This window comes from Tupaia chinensis, unplaced genomic scaffold (genome assembly GCF_000334495.1).
Source record: "Tupaia chinensis unplaced genomic scaffold, TupChi_1.0 Scaffold144529_1, whole genome shotgun sequence".
Taxonomy (NCBI): Eukaryota; Metazoa; Chordata; class Mammalia; order Scandentia; family Tupaiidae; genus Tupaia; species Tupaia belangeri.
The window spans coordinates 251,537-276,942 of NW_006204388.1; the positions used below are offsets into that span (position 1 = coordinate 251,537).

The 25,406-nt window shown below is 36.8% G+C and overlaps 1 protein-coding gene across 1 annotated transcript in view; it reads left to right on the top strand.

Moving 5' to 3' along the window:
- Nucleotides 1-25,406, top strand: part of NEGR1 (neuronal growth regulator 1) — a gene marked incomplete at its 5' end in the record, with an annotated part of 564,097 nt that overhangs the window by 244,858 nt on the left and 293,833 nt on the right. Inside the window, one exon of the mRNA XM_006167158.2 lies at nt 15,711-15,842. Within this exon, the coding sequence (XP_006167220.1) occupies nt 15,711-15,842 (132 nt within the window). The remainder of the gene's footprint in view (nt 1-15,710; nt 15,843-25,406) is intronic.

Here is a 25,406-nt window from a genome sequence, read left to right on the forward strand (position 1 = left end):
ACATATGGCTTCCTTCGGAGAGACAGTAAATAATACATTGCTAGTAATAGATTCAACCTGGTCAGAACAGAACCTAGCTATGAACGACCACATGAACAGGAACAGCTGGTAACTTAGCAGGCATATTTTTTTTTTCATAATTTATCCCTCTTGAACAAGGTGTGCATGCTGTGTGGCAGAGGAGGGGGAGGATAATTTTTCCACAGTACAAATATGTTATTTCACTTTTTCTCTTATTGCAACTTAAATTTTTAAGGAAAGAACAATGACTAAATTTGCCATTGCAAATCAAAGCACGTATTTTCCAGGGAAAATGAGTCTCAGACCACCAAATGGGGTGGAATATAGAGAGGCAAGAAAAATAGTCACAAAATCCAAAATGTGTGATGGCAGTTAGAAAGGCTCTGTAAGTGCTATATTGAATGAATATGATCTTCACCAGGTAGGAACAGGCATATGTGTTGTTTCTTTCTCTTTAAACTATTACACTACTTTACTGGATCTGTGGGCTTTGGTTTACAAAATGAAATTACATTTTGAGATCTGACAACCAAGTCTTAGCTGTTAAATACAAATACTGTAGACACTGGACTGTGCTTGATCATTTCAATTTTGTTTATGACAGTAGAATTTCTATCTTAATGCACAGGGATCTATTGTTCATAATAACCCTATATGGTAGGTATTGTTTCCTTTGTTCATATTTCAGGAAACTGATCCTCATAGGAGCAACCTCTGAAGGTTAAAAACATTGCCCCAGAGCACATGAAAACTAGTGCATCTAGTCTGAAGTCTGCATTTTTTTTTTTAATTGCTAGAGTAAGCATGCACTTGCCAGAGAGATAGAAAGAGGGAAAGTGAAAAGCCACCCCCTGTAGGGTATGGCCACATCTCAATCTCTTCTCCTCCATATTCTATGATTGTGTGCACACATGCACATAAACTCGGCATGATTGTCAAGCTACTGGGTTCAGTACTCGTCCGTGGTCAGTTATATGGGAGTCTAGAGTCTTCACCACCATGCTTCCTGCTGGCCCCAACAAGTATATCTTTAAGAATATATTTGGAACTAACTCTTAGTATATCTGTATTTAAGTTGTTAAATTGTTTTTAAAAGCTTCACTGTGATTAATTACTAAATGCCTTTTGTTGATCTTAACATGATGTTAATCTCTAAAAGCTTTCCTATTAGACATCATACTTCTCTGCTTTCTGTCTGCTCAGCACAAATTTTAGCTCATAAGCAAAGATCCAAAAGCTGTATGGTAATATCCAATAGGAAATCAAATAATCGATTTAGTTTCAACACAGTTGTCTATAGTACATAGTGTATCTCCAAATATTTCCAAATATCTTTGTCTTCATATTCTTATTTATGATGTCTTGGTCTTTCCACATATTACTTAATGATCCTCAAAACACCACTTTGTGTAGAGCCATAAAAGTATATTTTCCTTCATTTTGGCTTTAAATTTCTCAGTGGCTTGGAACCAAAAGGGCACCAACCAGTTTATAGAGTATAATATGAAAGGCAATTAGGACATCAGAAGTAGAGCTGCTTGGTACTAAGATGTGTGAATAATTTCTCCTATGGGTCCTCAGTAAGTAGAACCACTGATAAAAGCAAAGAACTCAATTTTTCTGATAAAAATGTAATAGGAAGTTTTATATGGCCTTTATTACAATGTCCCTCAATGAAAACTGGTATGATAACACCAAAACATTTGGCAAAGATAATAGGTGCCAAAGTCAGTCAAAAGAAACAGTTTTCTCACATATAATGTATTCTGAAAAGAAAATTTTAGATAGCTAAATAATTTCCTTCTTGTAATCCTTTATGAATTTTATTTCACTACATATTGTTATGACAAGAATTAAACATGAGAAAAGCTGAAGTTAAGGGAACCAGTAGTTAGTGTAATGGCTGTGTCGCTGAACTCCCACGTAGTCGACCGCGGTTCGCGTCCCGGATCCGGTGGCTTAAAATTCAGCCGGGCACTTGTGCGTGCGTGCCCAAGATCCCAAGAGGAAAATGGAGGAGAAGGGATTGCGGCGTGACCATCCCCCCCTGGGGGGTGATTTCTTGCTTTCTGTCTCTATGTCTCTCTCTGTCTGTCTGGCGAGCACATGGTCAACCGTGGTTTGAGTTTTGGATCTGGCCATTTGCTTTCTCACTCCTCCCTCTCCTCTCTCTTGCTCTGTCCTTCTTTGGTCAAATTAAAATAAATAGAGTTAAATAAAATAATTCTTAAAAAATAAAAACAATTCTAGTTCTGCTTTTTTGAAGTATTATTTTTTTCTTAATTTTAGCAATCCAATACATGTAGAATATCATGTATCTGTTAAAATCTTTACTCATTCCTAATTAGGTTGTGTGTATTTACTGAGACTTCAGAATCTTTACATATTTTAGATACGAGTCCTTTGTCTGTTAGGTAACTTACAATTGTTTTCTTTTGTAGCATGATTTTTTTTTTTTTTTGGAGAGATTTTTCACTATAGGGCGTGTGCACTCGCCAGACAGACAGAGAGAGACATTAGAGACAGAAAGCGAGAAATCACCCCCCAGGGGGGATGGTCACGCCGCAATCCCTTCTCCTCCATTCTCCTCTCGGGATCCTGGGCACGCACGCACACGCACCCAGCGTGAGTTTTAAGCCACCGGGTCCAGGACGCGAACCACGGTCGACTACGTGGGAGTCCAGCGACATAGCCATTACGCTAACTGCTGGTTCCCAAGTAGCATGATATTTTTGAGAGATTTTTGCTATAGGAGACGTGTGCTCCCCAAAGACAGAGAGAGAGAAAGAAAGTGAGAAATCACCCCCCGAGGGGATGGCCATGGCACAATCCTTTCTACTCAATTCTCTCCTTGGAATTTTGGGCATACAAGCACACACACCTGATGTGAGTTTTAAGCCACTGGGTCTGGGATTTGAACTGTAGCTGACTTCATGGGAATCCAGTGACATAACTATTACACCATCTGCTGGTCCCTGTAGCGTGAATTTTTGTTTAACTAATGGTGATTTTCTAAAGTAAAACTTTTCTTTAATTTTGATAAAATAAAATATCCCTATCTTCTGTGTGGTTTGTGTTTTCACTCGTATCTTAAAAAAAAAAAAAAAAAAAAAATTTAAAGGGGACCACAAATTTCAGCAGTTAGCGTAATGGCTATGTTGCTGAACTCCCACGTAGTCGACTGTGATTTGAGTCCCAGACCCAGTGGCTTAAACTCACGCCGGGCACGTGTGTGTGCATGCCCAAGATCCTGAGAGGAGAATGGAGGAGAAGGGATTGTGGTGTGGCCATCCCCCCTGGGGGGTGATTTCTCGCTTCCTATCTCTGTCTCTCTTTCTGGCAAGCACATGTGCCCTATAGCAAAACAAACAAACAAACAAAAAAAACCTCCAAAAAACATTTAGGTCAACTCAAAGTCACAAAGATTGTCTCCTTTTTTCCTTCTAGAATATTTATAATTTTGTGATTTATATTTATGTCTGTTATGAACATTGAGTTAATTTACATATAAAGCATGAGCAATAAGCAGAGTAGACAACCATGCTTTGATACTAATATTCACAGACAAACATTTAGCTTTTCATTCATATCATTAAATATGAGGTCAGATGTATTTTTTTTTTTCATAGAAGTCTTTGTCAGATTGAAGAATGAGGCTTGGTCCTGCTGCAATTCCTTCTTCACTTCTCCATCCTGTCTGAGTTTTGGATACATATACATATGCATATGCCCAGAATGTTTTTAAAACTGCTGGGGCCATGATTCAAACCAAGGTCAATCATGTGAGATCAGTTTCCCTTAACCACTCGGTAACAGGCAACAGGACCAGACTGGTAGTTTTTCTTTTTTTTCTTTGTTTTTAGGGTTTTGCCATAGGGCACATGGACTCACCAAAGAGAGGGAGAGGGAAAGTGAGAAAGCACTTCCCAGGGTAGAAACCACACCACAATCCCTTCTTCTCCATTTGCCTCTTGGGATTTTGAGCATACATGCACAAGTGCTCAGGGAGATTTTCAATCTCTTGGGTCTGGGACTTAACGCACAGTTGGCCAAGTGGGAGTCCAATGTTTTAACTATATGCCACCTGCTGGCCCTCTAGTAGTTTTTGTTTGTTTGTTTGTTTGTTTGTTTTGTTTTGTTTTAATATTTGCTTAGTAGTTGTTCATTTGTTTTTTTTTTTTTCCTATAACTGTAGTAAAGTTCTCACTTTCACTTCTTTTATTTCTTTTTAAGAGGTTTTGCTATAGGGCACATGTGCTCGCCAGAAATATAAAGAGGGACAGAGAGACAGAAAGCAAGAAATCACCCCCCAGGGGGGATGACCACTCCGCAATCCCTTCTCCTCCATTCTCCTCTCGGGATCTTGGCCACGTAGGCACAGGCACCCAGCGTGAGTTAAGCCACTGGGTCCAGGACTTGAACTGCAGTTCACTACATGGGAGTCCAGCGAAGTAGCCAGTATGCCATCTGTTGGTCCCTCTCGCTTTCACTTCTAATACTGGTAATTTGTCATCTCTCTTCTTATTATCATTCTGATCAAGTTTTATCCATTTCAGTGATCTTTTAGAAGACTAGCTATTTGAGTTTCATTGATTTTTTTTTCCTTCTGCCTGTCTATTTTAAATTTTATTGACTTCTTCCTTCCCTCCCTCCCTCCCTCCTTCCCTCCATTTTTGTTATAGGGCACATTCACTCCTTAGAGAGAAATAAAATGAGATTCACCCTCCCAGGGGCCAAGGCCATTCCACGATCCCTTTGCCTCCATTCTCCTCTTGGGATTTTGGGCCTGCATGCACACATGCTCAGCATGATTTTTAAGCTGCCAGGTCTGGGCCTCAAACTGCGGTTGACTACATGGGAATCCAGCTACGTAAGCTTTACGCTATCTGCTGGTCCCAAATTTTGCTGATTTTTTTCTTTTTTTTCCTTTTTTTAGTAATTCTATTTTTTTCAGGTTGTATTTGTTCTTTTTTATTTCTTCATAATGTTGAATGTTGCTATATTTATTTTAGACCTTTACTCTTTTTTGGTGTCGTTCCATTACTTCTGGTTTGCAGAAAAAAGTCTGTGATAATTCTGATTTCTGTTTCTTAGTATAAAATGCTTATTTTTTTCTCTGGGTATGTTTTAAATGTTCTCTTTTCCTCTGATTTTCAGCAATTTGATAATGATGTACTTTTGCATGATTTTTGTCTGCTTATTTGTTCATCCTGCTTTGATATTAACTTCTGATATTTGCCATTTTATTGTATACATCAAATTTAGAAAATATTCAGCCTTTATTTGTTTAAATATTTTTTCCACCTACTATGGAACCCTAATATGTATGAGACCATTTTATATTGCTCTATATGTCACTTATGCTCTGTTATTGTTTGCTTTTTTTGTTGTTTTTAGCATTTTTTTCTGTTTCCATTAGGAAATGCTGCATACTCTGCTATGCCTTCAAATTTAGTAATATTTTTCTTCAATGTCTAATAGGCTGCTAATATTTCATTTGATATATTTTGATTTCCTTTGTCAATAATTTTTCCTGGGTTATCTTTTTCTATTTTCCATTCCTCTTTTCATTATATTCACCTTCTTTTGTAGTTTAATGCATTCATGCTAGCTATTTTTAAATCCTTTACTAATAGTTCCATTAGCTCTCTAACTTCTAGTTCTAGGGCTCTTTCTGTTGACTGGTTTTCTTCTAATAGTTCATATATTTCTTACTTTTTAAATGTTTAGTATTTTTTTGTTTGTAAGAGAGCACATGCACTCACCAGAGAGAGACAGAGAGATAGATGGAGAAGGAGAATAGATGGCACTTTCCATGTGGAATGAGAATACCACAATCCTTTCTCCTCCATCTTTCCCTGCTTTTGAGATTTTGGGCATGCATACACACACACCCAATATATATTTCAAGCCATTAGATCTGTACTCAAACTGCATCAACCATGTGGGATCCAGCTGCCTACCCATAAGGCCATAAGCTGACCAAATTTAAAACTGTTGACTGGGGAACCAGCAGACGGTGTAATGCTTACATCACTGGACTCCCATGTAGTTTACTGCAGTCTGAGGCATGTACCTTGCAGTGTAAAACTCACACGGAGCGTGTGCATGAGTGCCCAAAATTCTAGGAGGAGAATGGAGAAGGGATTGCAGCATGGCCATCCTCCTGGGGGTGGGGGGTGATTTCTCACTTTCTGTCTTTCTGTCTTTCTCTGTCTCTTTGGTGAGTGCATGTACACTATAGCAAAAATCTCTCAAAAAACTTGATAACTGGACACAATGCTGTTACACTGTTGAATGTTTAGATCTTGTTTTGTTCCTTTAAATTTTGCCCATTTTTCTTAGTGGTTTATGTCAAGAAGAAGTCCAATCCCTGTTTTTAAATATAATAAAGATCAGAATTCCAGAGTTACCTTTAACAAATACAATATTTTGAAATATTCCAATAATCTTACTGATAGCATTCTAATCATTTCTCAAGTTACAATTCTATTTTCTTTCATGGTACACAAGAGCATGTAGGTTATGACTTCTGCTTATGGTCCATATTGTCTTCTATCTACTCCCATGAAAGTAATATTCTGGCTTAAACAAACTTGCAGAATTATTCGTTGAAAATTATGACAGCACAATTAAAATGGTGTAGTATCCTAAATTTACCCTGTATATAGCACTTATCAGACTTTATTGAAATCACCTGTTTATACTTTTGTTTTCCCAATAAAATATAAGCTCTTTGAAATGGAAAAAATTTTATTCACTGGTCCAAGATCCTAGCACAATTAATATTCATTGAATCAATGAGTAGAAAGGAAAAAGGCAAGCAGGAAGACAAGAAGAAAAAAATGATTGTGAGCTGATTTAAGAATTTTCCTTTCTGGTGGATTATGTCAAATATGTAATGAAACACATCAAAACCAACTTTGAGCTTTTTATTCATTACTTACCTTTATTTGCTCCAAACACCTGTTACAATTCTTTCAGTAGATGGCTTCCGTAACTTCATCTCACTCCACCTGCTGTTGTTGCTTCTCAAACCCTATTGTTTCTGTGCTTTAACAACACCCACAGACTTATCTTACCTGATAGACTTGTGGCACATTCACATGAAAATATTCTGCTCCAAAACAAGGTCCTTTCAGCTTATGTTTCTGAATTTCACTCATGTTTTTCAGAGAGATTAACAACCCCAACAACTTAATAAGTTGGAGAACATGTGTTTTGGTCCATTATGTTGCTAATAACAAATATTCAAATCTGAGTATTTATAAATAATAGTTTATTCAGCTCATTTTAAAAATAATTATTTTACTTTATTTATCATTATTATGTTTTAATTTTACCAGAGAGAGAGAGAGAAAGGAAAATTGAGAGTGCAAGCTGCCATGTCTAGAACTCAAATCATGGTCAGCCACGTGGAAGTCCAGCACCTTAATTGCCACACCACCTGCAGGCCCCCATCTCATGGTCCTAAGCACCAGAGTTCAAGGAGTTGCATCTGGTCAGGGACTTCTTGCTGTTGGAGACCATCTGCAAGGTCTTGAGGCAGCATGGGGAATCACATGGTAAAACAGGGCAAGAGCATGTGTTTTTGTGTTGTGTGTGTGTCTGTTTTTATTTTCTCTCTGCATAAACTTACCAAGATTCAATTATGAGAGCCCTATCCCGATTATCTTAATACGTGTCACTTCCCAGAGGCCCCACCTTTCAATACCATACCTAGATTAAGTTTTCCCCCTTCTAATCCCATCACAACCAAATTTAAACACGTGGATTCATGGGGGGACATGTCAAACTATGGCAACATATTAATATTTTTGTGTTCCTACCATCTTTGCAAACTATAGACAAATTACAATTTGTATGTGCAGGTAGAACTGCACACGCTGGTGACAACTGTGACAGGCAGAATAATGTCCACCCTAGATGTCCACGCTTTAGTCCAGGGAAGCTAGTTTTTGAGTTACCTTAGCTGTTATAAGAGACTTTGCAGATGTGACTGAAGATAAGGACTAGAAATGAAGAGATTATCTAGGATTAGGCGTGCTCGATTTAATCACATGAATCTAAAGTAGAGGAGAAAATCATAGAGTACATTAGAGAGATGAGATTGGAAAGAGGCCATAAAGATTTACAGTGGCAAAAGAGCTCGATCCAACACTTTCTGAGTTGCAAGATGAAGGAAAGCGAACACAAGTCAAAGAATGACTGTGGCCTCTAGACGCCAGGGATGCTGTATAGCCATCAGCATCATGGGGACCTCAGTATTAGAACCCCATAAAATTACGTTTTCTCAATAGCCTGTATAAGGAAACAAGAAAGCGTCCTCTAACACTTTGATTTTAATACAGTGATACCTGCGTTATTTTTATAGTGTTGCTGTAACAAATGACCAAAATGAGTGACTTAACAGAATGCACATTTATCATCCCATACTTCTGTAGCTCAGACGTTCAGAACTGCTCTCACCAGATGAAAAGCAAGGTGTTAACAGGAAGCCCTAAAGAAGAGTCAATTTCTTGCTCCCAGCTGAGGAACATTCTGTTTCCAGAGGCCACAGCTTTCCTTGGCTCGTACTCCACTTCCTCTGTCTTCAAAGTGAACAACGTTTGGTAGAGTCCCTATAATGTCTCATCTCTTTGACCTAGTCTTCTACCTCTCTTTTTTATTCTTGAGACTCAAGTGATTAGGTTGAACCTAATTTAATCAATTAATTAATTAATTAATTAATTTTTTGAGAGGTTTTTGCTATAGGGCATGTGCGCTCGCCAGAAAGAGGGAGAGAGAGAGAGACAGAGAGATAGAAAGCGAGAAATCACCGCCTGGGGGGTGGCCATGCCACATTCCCTTCTCCTCCTCTCCTCTTGGGATCTTGGGCACACACACACACACACACACACACACACACACACACAGCCGAGTGTAAGCTACCGGGTCCAGCACTTGAACTGCAATCAACTACGTGGGAGTTCAGCAACATAGCCATTATGTCAACTGCTGGTCCCACAGTCTCATCTTTAGGTCCTTAATATTCTTCACAACTGCAAAGTTCTTCTTGCCAGGTAAGCTAATCATTTAATGATTAGTATGTGGATCTTTAGGGGACCCATTATTCTGGTTACTGACCTAGAGAACTGAAAGACTTTAGACTTCTGACCTAAAGAACTGAAAGATAATAAGTTTATATTTATTAGTTTATATGTATTTAAGCCAGTAAATTTGTGGTATTTTGTTATGGAAACTATAGAAAAATAATACAAGAAATAAAAGCATCTTTCAAAGATTAGATTAACAACTATTTAGTGCTTTGTAGTTCTAAGAGAAAGAGTTAGCATGTGTATAATTTAGTACCAATATTGAGTTAAGCGGGTTTTTTTTTTTTTTTGGAAAGATTTTTGCCATGGGGCAAATGCACTGCCAGTGAGACAGAGAGAGGGAAAGTTAGAAATCATCCCACAGGGCAGATGGCCATGCTGCAATCCCTTTTCCTCCAGTCTCCTCTCAGGATTTTCAGCATGCACACGTACTCACCCAACATGATTTTCAAGTTCTGGGTCTGGGACTTGAACTGCAGTCAGCCATTTGGGAATCCAGTGCCTTAATTTTTACACTATCTGCTGGCCCTATGAGTTAAGCATTTTTATTACCACCATTTACTAATGCAGCATTTCAGTCATGTACAGATCAAGCATAGGTTTTGGGGTTAGTTCTGGGTTTCATATCTCTTGCTGGGCTTATTGGCTAGATATTTTATCTCTTTAACCATTTTATTCTTCTGCTGTATAATAGAATTTACCCCCTAAGTTTTTATAAAGTTTCATGAGAAATTCATCTTTTAAATCATTTAGTATGGTACTTATATATGATAATAAAGACTGAATAAAGGTAAATATTATTACTTTCAATTATGGTGACATGATTAATCACTCAAATAAGAAAATTAATCTTCCTTCTCTGATGACATGTCAGATTTTCTGAACTTCCTATTATGTTGTCTTTCTTTAATCATCTATTTCATAAATATAGCATCCATACTGGCTATTGAATACGATTCAGCCTTTTATATCGCAAAACTTATAAAGACAAAGATAAATAAAGTCATTAATGATTAAATAAGTAGTAGGAAGCATGTATATTCCACACAGGAATAGTTCAGGCTTTTTTGTTCTGTTTTGTTTTTTGGAAGTATGTAATGTGAAGTTACTAGATCGAGCAGTATATAAATCAGAAAAGGTTTCTCTGAGGAGATATTCAGGCAGAGAGAAAGTGACTCCAACATGAGATCTGCTCTCAATTCCATCCACAGATATGCAAGGCAGATAAGTTTCTTTAGCTTCTACAGTGATATGAGAACTGGACTGGTCATTGCTGTCAATGCCTCTGAGTAACTTCCTTTCTTACTTTTGGGTCTTATTAAATCTCACATTAAGACAAATGCACCAGCCCTTGAATTTAGCAGCCTGTCAGCATGAAAACCCACCTCCCTGACATGCTAAGCCTGTGCATTGTAATAATTGCATGTACATATGTTAAACTCCTACAATGCATCACACAATGTCCTAAGCATTTCACTTGTGTTAACTCACTCCAGCAGTAACCATATAAGGCAAGTTTCTGTTCCAATCCTCACACATTACGGATGGGTAAACTAAATGCCAAGTACCTTGTATAAGATCAGATGAGTAATGATGGTTGATTTGAGCCCAGATAATCCAGTTCTAGACCGCTTCTTCCATAATCACAGAATATAGTATGACACATGGAAGAGATACTTAATGATACTTAATATGTTGGTATGTAGCCAGCTGATGGGAAATAATTATAATCATAAATGTAAAAGTCCCATCTCAACTATATTTTATAAATTCAGTGGCAGAGTACATATAGTAATAGATGGTGATGAGATCCGTAACTATGTATCGACTGTTCCTGAGCAAGGGCTTTAGAAACTGATTGAAATAGCCCTGAGAAACAGTGTGCAATCACTGGCGTATCATATGAGTGTGTGCATTCAGAGATGGGTAACTGAGACACAGGGGCTCTGGAACAGGCTTGAGAATTACATAGGAGGATAGTGACCGATGGATGACTGAGGTAAAAGGTATTGTCACACCTAACGCAAAGGTTTCTGGCTTGAGCAACTGGGTAATGATCAAAGCACTCACTGTGTCTTGAAGCACAAGAGAGACAGCGGGAGAGGTAAATCTAGCTCTGTTTGCTCTGACTTTGAGATGCCTATGTGATATCCCAGTGGAGATGTCCAGAACAGTATGTGTGTTGAAGATTCAAGATAAAAATAGGGGCTGAATAAATCAACTAGGGACTTGCCAATACATAAAGAATAATGACATGTAAATAAATGAACCACATCCTGTGCTGAATGAAAGGAAAAGAACAAAGAACAGTATTTGAGAAATGTGAGGATAGGAAGGGTTTTGTAAAAGTGAAAAGAAATGGCCAGAGAGATAAGAGGAAAACTAGTGAAGGATAATGTCCTAGCAATTAAGGAAAAAATATTAATTGTGTAAAATATTTTTCTGAAACTTAGGACTACTCTTGAGAGATATTGATGCCCTTGCAAATTTCTTGCATGTAACGTAGAACGCATGCAAATGCCTTACAAATCTAGATGTTCAGCAGCCAATGAAAGTTTCTGATCAGATTCTGTCAGAAATCAGTATCAGAGGTATAAAACATAGCTACATCATACTTATCAGCTTCTTTGAAGATGGTGATTATAGTGACATCCTTGAAAGCTTAGAAAATTTTTCCAGTCCTCCATTTTTTTGAGAAAAGTCTGCTTATGTTTGGAAGAGACTATGCACAAAAGAATACCGTTGCTTAGATTATAGGTAGTACTTATCGTTTTTCCTCAAAATTGTATTTATGTTTTTTGTTAGTCTTTATAATCTGAAAAAGGATCTGTGATAACTGTACAGGGCTTATGCTAACCCCTGCCACCACTTGTCACTTCAGAGTGTCATCAAGTATGACAACTCTTTTTAAATTCTTTTTCCTTCTTCGCAACTGAAAGTGGCAACTTCTTCAAATGTAAGCATTTAGAGACTTGATGCTTAATCTTTGTAAGACTTTATTAATTCATTGATCAATGTATTTATTTCACAAATATTTATAAAACATCTGATGTTTCAGACATTATGCTAGAGCTAGGGGCACAGAGATGAACAAAATAGAAACTGTCGCTTCATTGATAGAGAATGATAAAACCTTTGATAGGAGGACTGCCATATAACAATGTGTTTATATCTCATGCACATTTATAAGTGGTATCCTAGGAATGAAAAAAAAAAACTTTCCCATTTTTACGATTTATAATGGACTGCACTTATGCCTCATTAACGTCGCGAAGTCTTAGTTATGGTGATGGTCCTCATGTCTCTAGTTCTCTCTTAGTCTTAACCTTTCGCCTCCATTTTTTGGAGTGGGTGGTGTTATATTGCATAAAGGTACTGAAATCTACTACTCTGCATTTCCGTATACCATGCCCACATCTTCTCCCCTTAAGAGAGTAGTGGTGGGAAAGGGAACTAACCTGACCAAGTATTCCAAGACAGGACTGGTTTCCTTGACTTCACAACCACAGTAAAGAATGACTGATAGGGAAACAAGGGACAACCAAGACAAAGAGGCTGCCAAGCAAATTACAGAAAACTAGCAAATCCCAGGATTTATAGCCTGGACAAAGCAACTCTAGCTTCAAATCTGGAATTCACGTCTGGTGAGACTAGACTGAAAACAGAGCTAGGATGAGTTCAGGATGAATGTAAACAGTCATTTGTGTAAAAGCAATAGAAGGCTTAGAGCACGCCTTCTGGAGAAAGCTGAAGCACGGAAGCAGCAGGTGGGTTATAGCACTGGGAAGCTAGTGGGGAAAAATAAGATGTTGAGCATGCTGTATTTCTCATAAATATCTTGCTGGTAATGGTGTATGAGGAGACTTCAAAATGTTTGTGGAAAATGGAGTTAAACTGTGAGTTTATTTTGGTGCAAAAAAATAGAAATCCATGAATCTTTTAAATGCACGTTTTCCACGAGCTTTTTGAAGACCTCTCCTAATATTGATAGAGTTAGCATATTGTCCATTCACTGGATCTATAGCTATGGAGTTATGTAGGCATAACCATTTCCTTGTAATCTGGTAGGTGGAGACAGACTTCATTTATGGTGGGTTTGAAGGAGTCCTAAATATGGTCATGTAAATTGTGCAGTGAAAACCAGGGTCAAATGTTCAATAGATGTGTACAGTGTTTCGAGTTATCTGATGTATTTGTCTTGATGTTGGGTATATTTTTGTCATACAGCTTCTCGTGGTCTCTCTTCACCTTTCAGAATCTGAAAGGTCTTCAGACCTTTAGGATAGAAAAATAAATGCTTATTTCTTCTGTACTTATTGTGTCTGTCTTTTCATTATACTTACTTATTCTTGTTAGATATATACATCTAATATGCTTATTTCTATACTTCAATACATCAAAAGCTATTGCTCTTATTTCTTCAGTGTTTAAATAGCAAAAACGATAACACATATACTCATATCCACCATATTTAATGCTTTATTTAAGAATTAATTGCAGTAGATTATTCTAATAGGATACAACATGTTCTTGTTGTCAAAGGCATATATTTTGGGCTACCATTTTAAAAGATTATGTTGATAATCAAAAATGGAAATATTTAAGTAACATTTTAATATTGCAAATGCATTAGCTTCTAATGAAACTATTTTTATGAAGTTGCTCCTTCACTTGTGATTGACATTTTTTGCCATTGCCCAACTAGTTTATATAATTCTTCTGTGACTGTCAATGCTCCTCATACTTTAACTTATATTTAATATTGTACTTACAGTAGAATTCAAGTTATCCTTTAACAATCTGTTGATGTAAATAAAGATTGTATCCTCTACATTGCTTAGTTTTTATAGACAAACTTAAACCCAAAATATCTTCACTGTAGAGGCAAAAAGAAAAGAAAAAGAAGGGAACAATAGAAAATAAAGGTTATATTAGTGTATTGAAGTCAGATAAGAGAACTGGGATAAGCTAAGAAAATAATTATAAAATCAAATTTTAAGGGGCTGGCAGGTGACATGGTGGTTAAAGTCCCTGGACTCCCATATGGCTGACCACTGTTCAAGTCCCAGACCTGGATATTTGCTTTCTAAATCTCTCTCTCTCTGATCAAACTGGAAAATAATAATAGTAACAGTAATAATATTAGATAAAGTTACATAAAATAATTCTTTAAAAAGTCAATTTTTTAGAATATGGATTTAGAAGACAATCTCTCCTTTTATAAATTTACATCTGTTTTTCTGAAAGAGTATGTAAGCCAACTACTACTTCAGAAGTTTATCTTTCCTTTATCTACAGTGTGAACAGCCAGATAAATAAATAGTTCAATTATTTATATTCTAAACACTTCAGATTTCAATGAGCAAAGTCATAGTTACCTGGGGGCAGACTGTGAAACAACTAACATAGGTCCAGACAAGGGAGTTCACAGGAAAAATAAATAAATAAAAAATTAATTGACATGGATTTTAGATTTGGAGGGCCATAAGTAAATTCTATTTGATTTGATTGTTTAAAATAAAATCTTACTAATTTTTAAACTTTGATATTATTACAGCATAGTTTTGGCAAGATACTAAGGTGAAGACAAAAATAATTTTGACATTTGAAAACAGAACATTGACTAGAAGGATTGTCTTATTTTCTAATTCTTATGAGTATACATTGAACTGTGATTTTTTTTCAAGGTCTGCACAGGAAGAAAATGGTCACCCTCGGAAATTCACATAGGCTCGTTCTTCCTTTGCCAGATCTCTGATAATCAGGATCCTTCCTGCCAAGGATTGTCTTCCTTCCAATAAATAAAGTTCAGTTATTAAAGAAAGAAATCCTTTATTTCCAAATCAAATTCACGAGAAGACACATTTCCATCCCTGATTATGTCTTCATGTTTTCAATCTGCTATTTTTAGTCAAATACAATGTTTTCCTTGGATTATTAAAAAATAAAAATAATTTAGTTTATTTTTTTGACTACGTAACCCTTAGTTTGCAAGTCATAAAGTTTTTTTCTGAGACTTATTGGATGAATGATATGTAATGTATAGTATACCCTTCTTAGCAGTATTATAATCATTTTGAAAACGGAAGTATGATAATGGGTTAATATATCATTCTTCTCTTCTCAAGCTACCTGGCTTGAAACCTTCAGTATGGGTAAGAGATTTCTCCAAAAGTAACATTTACTTAGGTTAAGTGTCAAGTTGCAAGCTTACACTGTATAAAAGTCAATAAGTACCAACTCATACTAGTGAGTTTCATCTACACTGCTAGGAGGTTGTTGAACTCAATTACAGAACTGTGCAGAGCTCTATTTGATGTGTGACGAGGTTAGGAGACCACAATCAATTAAAAAGAACACATGTATATCCTGTTCTGGGGAAACAGTTGTTACAGTATCCCTTGTTCTGCTTCTGTTTTTTTCTCTGAGTTTTCCTCTGTACGTAGGAGAACAAAGAGTTTAATAATTCCTCAGTTTCATTTGGAATTGTTTTTCAGCAGTATCTAGTAGGAAATCATGAGATTGTTGTTTTACTTGAATGAAGCTTCAGGCGGCTACAATTAAACATGCTGTCTTTTTTTTTTTTTTTCCTAGCAAAACCATTTGAAAATGGACAATATTTGGACATCTATGGCATTACAAGGGACCAGGCTGGGGAATATGAATGCAGTGCAGAAAACCACGTGTCATTCCCTGATGTGAAGAAAGTAAAAGTCGTCGTAAACTGTAAGTCTCATTACCTTTTTCAAGCTAACTTCTGAAAAAAGATAGAATGCTTTGGTCAATACTGTCTGGAATTTGTGTTGCTGCATTTTAAGAGGTGGACTCTTGGGACTAGTAGTTAGCGTAATGGCTATATTGCTGAACTCCCATGTAATCAACCGTGGTTCGGGTCTTGGACCAGGTGGCTTCAACTCATGTCGAGCACGTGTGTGTGCGTGTGTGCTCAGGATCCCGAGAAGAGAATAGAAGAGAAGGGATTGCGGCGCGGCCACCCCCCCTGGGGGGTGATTTCTCGCTTTCTGTCTCTCTGTCTCTCTCTGTCTTTCTGGCAAGCGCACCTCTCAAAAAATAAAAAATAAAAAGAGGTGGACTCTTGGTAAAGATCACCTACTGAAATGAAATGTGAAATGACAGTGAAGCTGTGTACATGTTGGAAGATTGATCAAATGATTTTATGCAACATCAATTGTCCTTAGTATCCCAATACTACTTCAGTTCGGGGTACAGGTTGAGATGCTTTTAATATCACCTTAGTTTCTGGCATTCCAAACTTGTGGAATCCTTCTCTCTAAAACTCTATAGAACATGCCATTTTCTTCCTGGTGAGTTTTCTCGAAAGTGGACTCAAACGAAATCCCAGTGTGCAACTCTCAGTGAAACCCGGCGGGCATGGAGTGTTCTGGTGTATGCTAAAGGAGAAAGGGTGATGCTTCTGTTACTTGGGTGATTTAATCCTACTTAGTGTGAAAAATACTAAGAAAACCATGAATTTTTCCATGACCTTAAGTTAGACACCTAGAGAACCATCAATGCCATTATGCCCTGTCTTAAGTCCCCTCAAAACACTCGTCTAGGAGAGCTTTTCAGTAAATTCCTGTTGCATCCTATTGCTTGTCATCTCAACGGCAGTAACGGCAGTGAGTTTTACTTTTCATAAATACTCCCTTACTCTTTCTTTCCAAAAGGTTCGCATCATTTAACTTTTTCAAATAAAATACCTTTGGGATAAGAATATTTTACTGAAAGTACTGATAATGTCTATCTAGTATTGTACAGCAGATCAGAAGAAATTGTTCCAAATATATCCAGAAATGCTACAACTAATCAGAAGTTGTTTCATATTAGTAGGACTCTTTGAGTCTCATGGACTGAAAACTAATTTTCAAAACACTCCTGGCAGTCCAGCTGTCTGCCAGAGCAAATCACTGTCATCAGCTAACATTTGTTGGTGACTAATCTATATACTTGGGATTGAACTGTCTCTATTACACTGAGTGAATGTGTATAATAACAGATCAGGAAACGGTTTCTGAGTAGGATTTCTCATGGAGTGTGCAGACTAACAGCAGAATCACCCAGGCAACTCAGTACAAGGAGAAACTTTCTGGGTCCCACATCAGCCTACCGAATTAGAATCCTTGGGGGGTGCATGGCCTGGAAATCTGCATGCTGACCAATTTCCATTGATCTCAGGGTCTCTGTTGCAGAGGGCTGCTCATCCCTCTGGAGCTCTCTGAAATAAGAGGTAACAAACAAATAAGATATTCCTGGTCATTTTATCACTAGTCATGTTTATCTAAATATGCATGTACTGATTTTATATTTGCAAAGTTGGAAAGACACAAACAGGACTGTTAATTAAGTGATATTTTTAGCAGTGAGCAGTAAGAAATGAAAAAATAGAGTCAAAAGTATCACACACACACACACACACACACACACACACACACACACACAAAATAAATAAGCCCGGCACCCAGCCCAACAATGCAACCCACTCTCAAACTCCCAAAATCAGTAGGTGTTTAAAATGATGTTTCTGATAGGGAAGAACTGAAAACCAGCTGCCATATAGATTTGCAAAGGATCATACTTCAATATATGACCTAGACTTTCCTTATTATTCACTCCGTCCTTTTTAATCCCTCTGACTCTAGCTCATTGTCACTTATCTGCTCTCCTTTTCTCTTTAAAGCAAGTGGAAACTTTGGGCTGAGGAAGGTCAAAATAAGGAAGCAGTACCTTGGCAAGAAACTGAATCAAAAGAAAGACAAATCAACTAAATTAGTCATCATGTAAGGGGTCTGAGTGGAGAAGAGAATGCATCTGTAAAAAAAAGAGACCGAAACTGAGGAAATAAAAGATGTCACCAACTGTGGAGAATCTGCTGCAGTTTCACAGAGGCTGGTAGGAGACAGGGACAAAAGGCCTCTTATTTCTCAAAGCAGTAACGTTTGCCAGAGTATTGCCATTTTCTTGCATTAGTTTCACAAACCCCAATTACTACAGGGTGACACGATGCAGGATAGGTGACACCTGTGCACACAGTGGCTTTATGTCAGAGCTGAGGCATCTTGCACTTAGGAAACTCAATTTGTCTTATAATGACAACAAGAAAACCTGTCCTTTGCCATGGAGAAAGAAATTATCTTTATTATACTGGATTGTAAACAAATCTGCCCTTTACTCCACTGGGAGAACTACTTTTGTCTCCCAAGACTGAAGACGGAAACAAAAGCTCTCACTGCCTCTGCTCATAAGATGGAAACACAAACTGTCCATGAAGAACTGGATTCTAACCCAAGATGAGAGCAGGGAAGTTTGAAGCTAAGCCTAGACATTCTATCAAATGACGAAGATGTGCTTTTTTTTTAGGTTTATTTATTTTATTCATAATAGAGAACATGGGGGTACACAAGAGAGAAGTCCTTTCAACAGGGTCTGCCCACACTACATCCCCTTTCCCCAGTCCTCTAACTCTTCAGGATTCTGGGCATTTGCACTTACCCAAAGGTTTTCAGGGCCAATGGGGATCTGAACCTGCCACTGGTCATGTGGTTACCAGCACTGCAATTCAGTTTGCTACTGACTGCACTGCCAGTCTGGGCCAAAGGGTGCCTTTTTTTAAAAGAGTTTAGACTCCTGGGAGCCAGCAGTTAGCGTAATGGCTATGTTGCTGGACTCCCACGTAGTTGACCGCGGTTCGCGTCCCGGACCTGGTGGCTTAAAACTCACGCCGGGCGCATGTGCATGCGTGCCCAAGATCCCGAGAGGAGAATGGAGGAGAAGGGATTGCGGCGTGACCATCCCCCCTGGGGGGTGATTTCTCGCTTTCTGTCTCTATGTCTCTCTCTGTCTGTCTGGCGAGCGCACACGCCCTATAGCGAAAATCTCTCCAAAAAAAAAAAAAAATAGTTTAGACTCCTTAGAATTGGTAGGAAAGAATAACTGTTAATCATTCTAATTTAAGAGGGAAAATAGGAAGGATAAAGATTAAAGTAAAAATAAAAAAGGTGAGGGGTGCATTTTCAACTATTGGGTTGTCAGAAAAAGCATGATGTACTTTTGCATAGAAAAACAGAAAAATATGTCATGACTTTTCCAACAACCCAATGTAATACAGACTACCTTTTGAAAGAACTAACTTCAAATAAGTAAAGAAGAATCATAAGTAGACCGTGTTACTGCAGACAAACTATAAACTTTTCTCACATCCCACACACAAAAGAAGCCAATAGGATTTTTGAATCATTTTAAACAATCAGTTTTGTCTCCTGTCCTTCCCTGGATCATACTTTTGACAGTTCACCTTTCCCTGAATGTTCCGTAAAAATCTATGTTCAATGCAAGTAGTGTTTAATACTTACTATGTTTAATACTGCGTCATATGTATATAAATGATATCTAAAGTGCATAGGTCTGTAAGTATGAATATGTGTGTTGCAATTGGGTTCGCATAGCGATTTTGTGACATTTCCTCTTGGAAAGCCAAACGCTGAGAGTTACCTGTGGATTATACTTACGTAGTTTCCCAAACCATATTAGCTAAAGCCTACTGAACAAACTTTAGTTTGACAAAGCCCCACTTTAATTTGCCAAAACCCGGAACTGAGCACAGCGGCCTATGGAGCTGTACAGTCCCTCGTAACCTGAAGATTCCTGACAGATAGTGCTAAGTTCAAGGTAGTCCTTTCATTTCATGATTATTAATCAGCATTGTACATGTGGAACTGAAGTAGCTACATGACTTACAATGTGAAGAGAAACTTGGCTCCTTTTCCCAAATGGGGTTCCAGATAAAATGTAATACATGTTTTTCATAAGCTTAGGTAGATTCAGTTTTGTGGTAAGTCAATTCGAGAAAGAGATTTAAGTTCTTGCAAGTTATAAATATTTAATGTTTTACATTTTTTCTAATATATTTGCCACATTCACTATACAAAGAAAACAAACATTCATAAATAACATCATATTTGCCACATGCTTTGTACTTATACCTCTTGAGTATGAATTTTTATTCAATTTAATTAAATAGTAGTTTGGTGAACTGATTGATATAATTGACTTATATAGCTTGGGCTAAGTGGTTTATTGAAAAATTAGTTCATTTTAGGCTATTTACAAAAAGATTTACTAGATAGAAATAAATCCGTAGATTGTTAGCCATTAATGCAAAGTGTTATTTATGAGCAGGAGGATTGTAGGTGATCATTCTCCATGTATTTCTCTGTATTTTCTTTTACCCATGTGTGTAAGAGAGAAAGACAGTATGTGTGTATGGTGTGTATTTCTTGTCAGATTTAAAAAGAAACCAAATTAATAAGAAGGAATTGTGAAAATTATTATAATCAAACCCTGAGAGGTTTACACACACACACACACACACACACACACACACACCACACAAACAAAAGGACAAAATTTAGAGTAGTCTGAGTTAAGCCATAGGAAGCTAGCAGATCTAAACTTGAGTTCTAATTTTATTTGCATTTGGGTTTTATCTTTACTCGTAGGCTACTAGTACTAGGCCCCTGTTTTTTACTGTTCATTACAAGTAAATGAGGAATGAATGTGTTCCAAGAAGCTCATGGGTTCAACTGAATTGAGATAAACAAGAACCAGTGAAAAGTTTCATTAAAAAAGGATAGATCTAAATCTAGATCAGCAAAGTTAACTCATTTGGAAGCCAAAGCCAGAATCTGTAAAATGTAAGAAGTATCTGAGACTAGAAACGTAATATAGGCTTATATTGGGAAGCAGAATCCTTGGTGTTAGAAATGAGCAATCTGGAAGACCTAGCTGTTCAGTGTGAATGCTGCCCACAAGAGAGTAAGGTTCTTTGATCCTGTGACAGAGGCTGTTTGTTCTCCATCCTATGCATTGTATGTATTCTTTCAGTTAGGAGTGTGTCTTATAGTCACTCACGATTACCTTGTCTGTAATTATTAACAGATACTTCACTATTCAGTAATTTTCTGGCCTTTGAGACCTTGAGTAGCCTATTCTACCTCCTTGAGTCTCAATGTCCACTTCTGTACATCCTAGGCAATGATATATAATTTATATATATATTTTTTTGTTGTTGTATTAATTTGCTAGAGGACACATGTGCTTACTGGACAGAGACAGAATGAGAGAGAGAGAGAGAAAGAGAAAGTGAAAAAGCACTCCCTCCATGGAGTAGGGTAATCCCACAACCCTTTTCTTCCATTTCTCCTTTTAGGATTTTGGGCACACACACACACACACACACACACACACACACACACACATGCACACAGGAGGACATGTTTTTTCAAGCTGAAGATTTGGGACTTGAACTGTGCAGTCTGCCAGGTGAGATCCAGCCATGTCAATGAACATGACACCAACTGGCCCTCTATATCCATTTTTATAAATATAGAAATATTTATATTTATAAATAAAGATATATGTGTGTATGTGTGCATTATAAATAGAAGCTCATTTATTAAAAGCTCACTACTCCAGAAGGTAAACTATATGATAGAGACTTTCCTGACTTTGTATACTAATATATTCTATTCACTTAGAATACTACCTGGTGCATAGAAAGGCATCCAAAAAATAGCTGTTGAATGAATTATTAAAGGGATTGAATCATTCTATTAGGCAAAGCAGAGAAGAGGTATTTATGTTTGTTTCACAGTTAAATTATTTTCTACCAGGAGAATGAGTAGATGGTATTTTGACTAATTTACTTCCAATACCATTTTTCCCACACAATTTTTCACATAGATTCAAAAAAGATGACTTCATATTTATAATAGTGATTTCACCCAGGGAGAAGTACTAATTCAATTTTTTTATAGATAAGAAAACTGAGGTACAGCAATATTAACATATTTAATAACCTTTCAATCCTCAAGAAAAAAAAAAGAGACATGAATAAAGAAATCTGTTAGTCAACTGGGAAAAATAGAGTCAACCAGATTAAGGAGAAAGAGGTCTACTTTATTTCAATTTTCACTCATGATCTATTGACAATTTATTGATGATTTTATTTGGTATTGGAAATTATTTTGCATACACTGTTTTCAATAATACAGAGCTGAGTCATTCTTCCTATAGTCAAATAAACAGTAAAGACGGTTTTGGGTGCACTGTGAAGTAAGTTTTTATCTGATAAATTACAGGCACATATTTGTTCATTATTTTGCATCTGCTACATATTCAGTTATGCAAATGTGCACTCTATCTTCCAATATAACTAGCTCCAAACATGTAGGCTAGAATGTTCTAATTAGTATAACTTAGTACAATGGTATCGAAGCTTGAAATGAGGGGCCACTGAGGAGACATAAGAGGCGTAGGCTTCCAGGGGTAGGGATAGGCTTATTACATAAGTAATTGGGACATACAGCCCCAAAATGGAGTCATGGTAGCTAAGAATTTATAAGACACTGCTTGCTTACAAGAAAGATCTTGCAACAATGCTTCAGTGATTAACCTAGGTAGCATGACCTAAAGTAAATGGAATTATGACTTTCTCCATGTCCCCACCACATTCTAAAACCAAGGTAATGGTCTTTATGGGCCAAACTCTTAGACGAAGATGAGCATTTACCATCACTTCCTTCCCTAAATGTTGTAGTATGTCAAAACCTAGCATGTGACTCCCATGAAAAATTGTATGGACAAGTTTCTCCTAGCTCAGGTAGAAACCCCAGATGTAAGCCCCAAGTGGACAACCCTATTTTGGGACCTCTCCCTCTCAAGAGCTTTACTGTTTCAATAAAACTCTGCTTTATTACCTTCTCTTTCGTCCACTCTTTGCGTTCTTAGCAATTGCGAGACCTGAACTTAGCCAACTCAGAAACCCTGCAGCATATTTTGGAGGCCCCTATAAGATTTCTTAGGCTATTCAAAAAATTTTCCAAATTGGCAATTTAGGCAGATATGTTAAACTTAAGACTAGAAGAAAGTGCAGATGCAAGTAGCCGTTACCTTGAATAGAGAGAAAATCCTAGTATTCAGAGTTTGATACTATCATGCACTGGAAGAAAACTGTTATTTAAATTTGTAGCTTTTATTTCTGACTCCATTTTATGCTACTAATTTTGCTTTCTATTTAACTCATCTTTAACATCTGCTTATAATTTGGGCTATTCTGCAAAATTTTGTGTTTAGTTTCAAGTTAATTAATATTTATTTGGAACAAGTTGGGAATAAAAAGTGCGTATAGATGTCTTCTGTATGTATTAGTTGATATTCCATTGCTACAGTAACGATGGAGTGCTTCAGTACATCTACATTTATATATGCATCTATTTAGTTATTTACTAATCATTTACCATAAGACAATATAAGGTGACAGGGTCTGGGATACTGATCTTCAAGTTCATTATCTAGGAGAAGAGAAAGACAGAAGAAACACATGGTCATAATAGTGTGGTAAATCCTTTGATAAACCAGTCATAAGCTGCTATGCAAGGCTATCATAACTACATCAACACAGCCATGGGGTATCATTGAAAACTTCTAAGAAGACTTGACCCTAATAGAGTTTGAAAAATGAAAATGAATTTGACAGATTAAAAATAAATAAATAAAATAAAAGGAAAGGAAGATCTTCCAGATAGAAGCAGCAGTTTCTTAGTCTCATAAAACCAGGGTTCAGAGCATTGTTTGTTCAGTCAGGCTGCTATGGGTTGGAATAGACCAAAAAAGGAAACAAGGGGAAAGATGGGTACTGTAGAAGGCAGGACCGGATTAGGTGGGATCTAATGAATTTATGTAGACATATTTAGATTCAGTGCTTCACAATCAAAGAAGCATTACTTTGGGATGATAGAACTTTTCCAAGATTCATCTGCATAATAAACAAATATAAGTAAATATTTTTATGTCCTAAATCCATGAAGAATACTGCACTTGGAAGGTTGCTATTTTGTCGTGGCAAAGGTAAGGGAAAGGATCCAAATGACAATAGAACAACTCCAACTAAAGAGAGATGAAGAGTTGGGGAATTTTAAGGAAAATTCAAGATGGTATTGAACATTGAAGATTAGAAACATATGGGACCAGTTAGCCATGGCACTGTACTGGGTGCTGCTCCTTGGGAGTCTAAGGCCACAGGGGAGCCTCAAGTTGGCTTCCTGTCCCCCCCCTGCCCCAAAATGCTGGGCTTAGTGACACATACCTGTAGTCCCAGCTACTCTGGAACTGAGGCAAGAGGATTATAACATAATGTGATTGCCTAAACACTACACACACCCCCACAACATATGGATAATCACTCAAAAACTTATTTTTAAAATAAAACATTTCTTGTCAACAGAGCAACATTCCGGAAGAAAGGGAAATTAATCCTTTTCGCCTTGGGATATTCATGGTATAAAAGGTTCAGATTTAATTCTATGGTTCATGTAATCTCTCAGTTGAAGTTAAAAACAGTGTTATTAAACATGCAGTTAAGGAATACATGATATCTTCTATTGAGGGAGACATAATTGGTCCTTTGTTTTAAATGTTAGACATTCACTTCAATTAATGACTAGTGTGCCAAAACTATTTTTACTTAATGAGTCTGGTATCCAATTTAACTTAGATTCATTGTTTCATACTTTTATCAAAGTTTCAAGAGGAGTTTTAGTGTTAAAGGTCTATGAGTAATCTTTTCTTTTTTTGTTCATTGAAAATCAAAATGCATCTGAAGTACTGAAATGTGCATATTTTATTATTCTTCTGTTTCTGAGAGTGAAAGACAAAATAATTTCCTTGCTTTAATATATGATCAAAAATTTTTGCTAGATGAGAATATGTGTTTATTTTGTTTGATTTGTAGTTGTTTCCAGATTGTTGTTCATCACTTTAGAAACATATAAATTAATAGGTATAATAGAGTGTAATCATCAGCTAGCAATAAGAAAGGAAATTCTAGCATGGTGAAAAATGAAATGATTCTATGTCAAAGCTAAGCAAAGTGGTGAAGTTAAGAAAGAAAGAACAGACAGACATATATATATATATATATACACACACACATACACACAGACAAACACATGTATACACACATAAATATGTATACAAATATATTTAACATATGTATTTATGAAAGTTTATACATTTATATTCATATTGTAATAAGCTAACAAAGGGTCAAACTAAAAAAAATTGCATGGTGGCCTCTTCTGAATATATTCTTCAAAATTATCTGTAAGTTTCAAATGTTAGTTCAATGTACAGTTTGAAAATTTGTATTCATTTAAATCTAGCTCGGTGTACATGTTTCCTGAGACCATCTAAAAAGGGTCTTAAAACATCCTT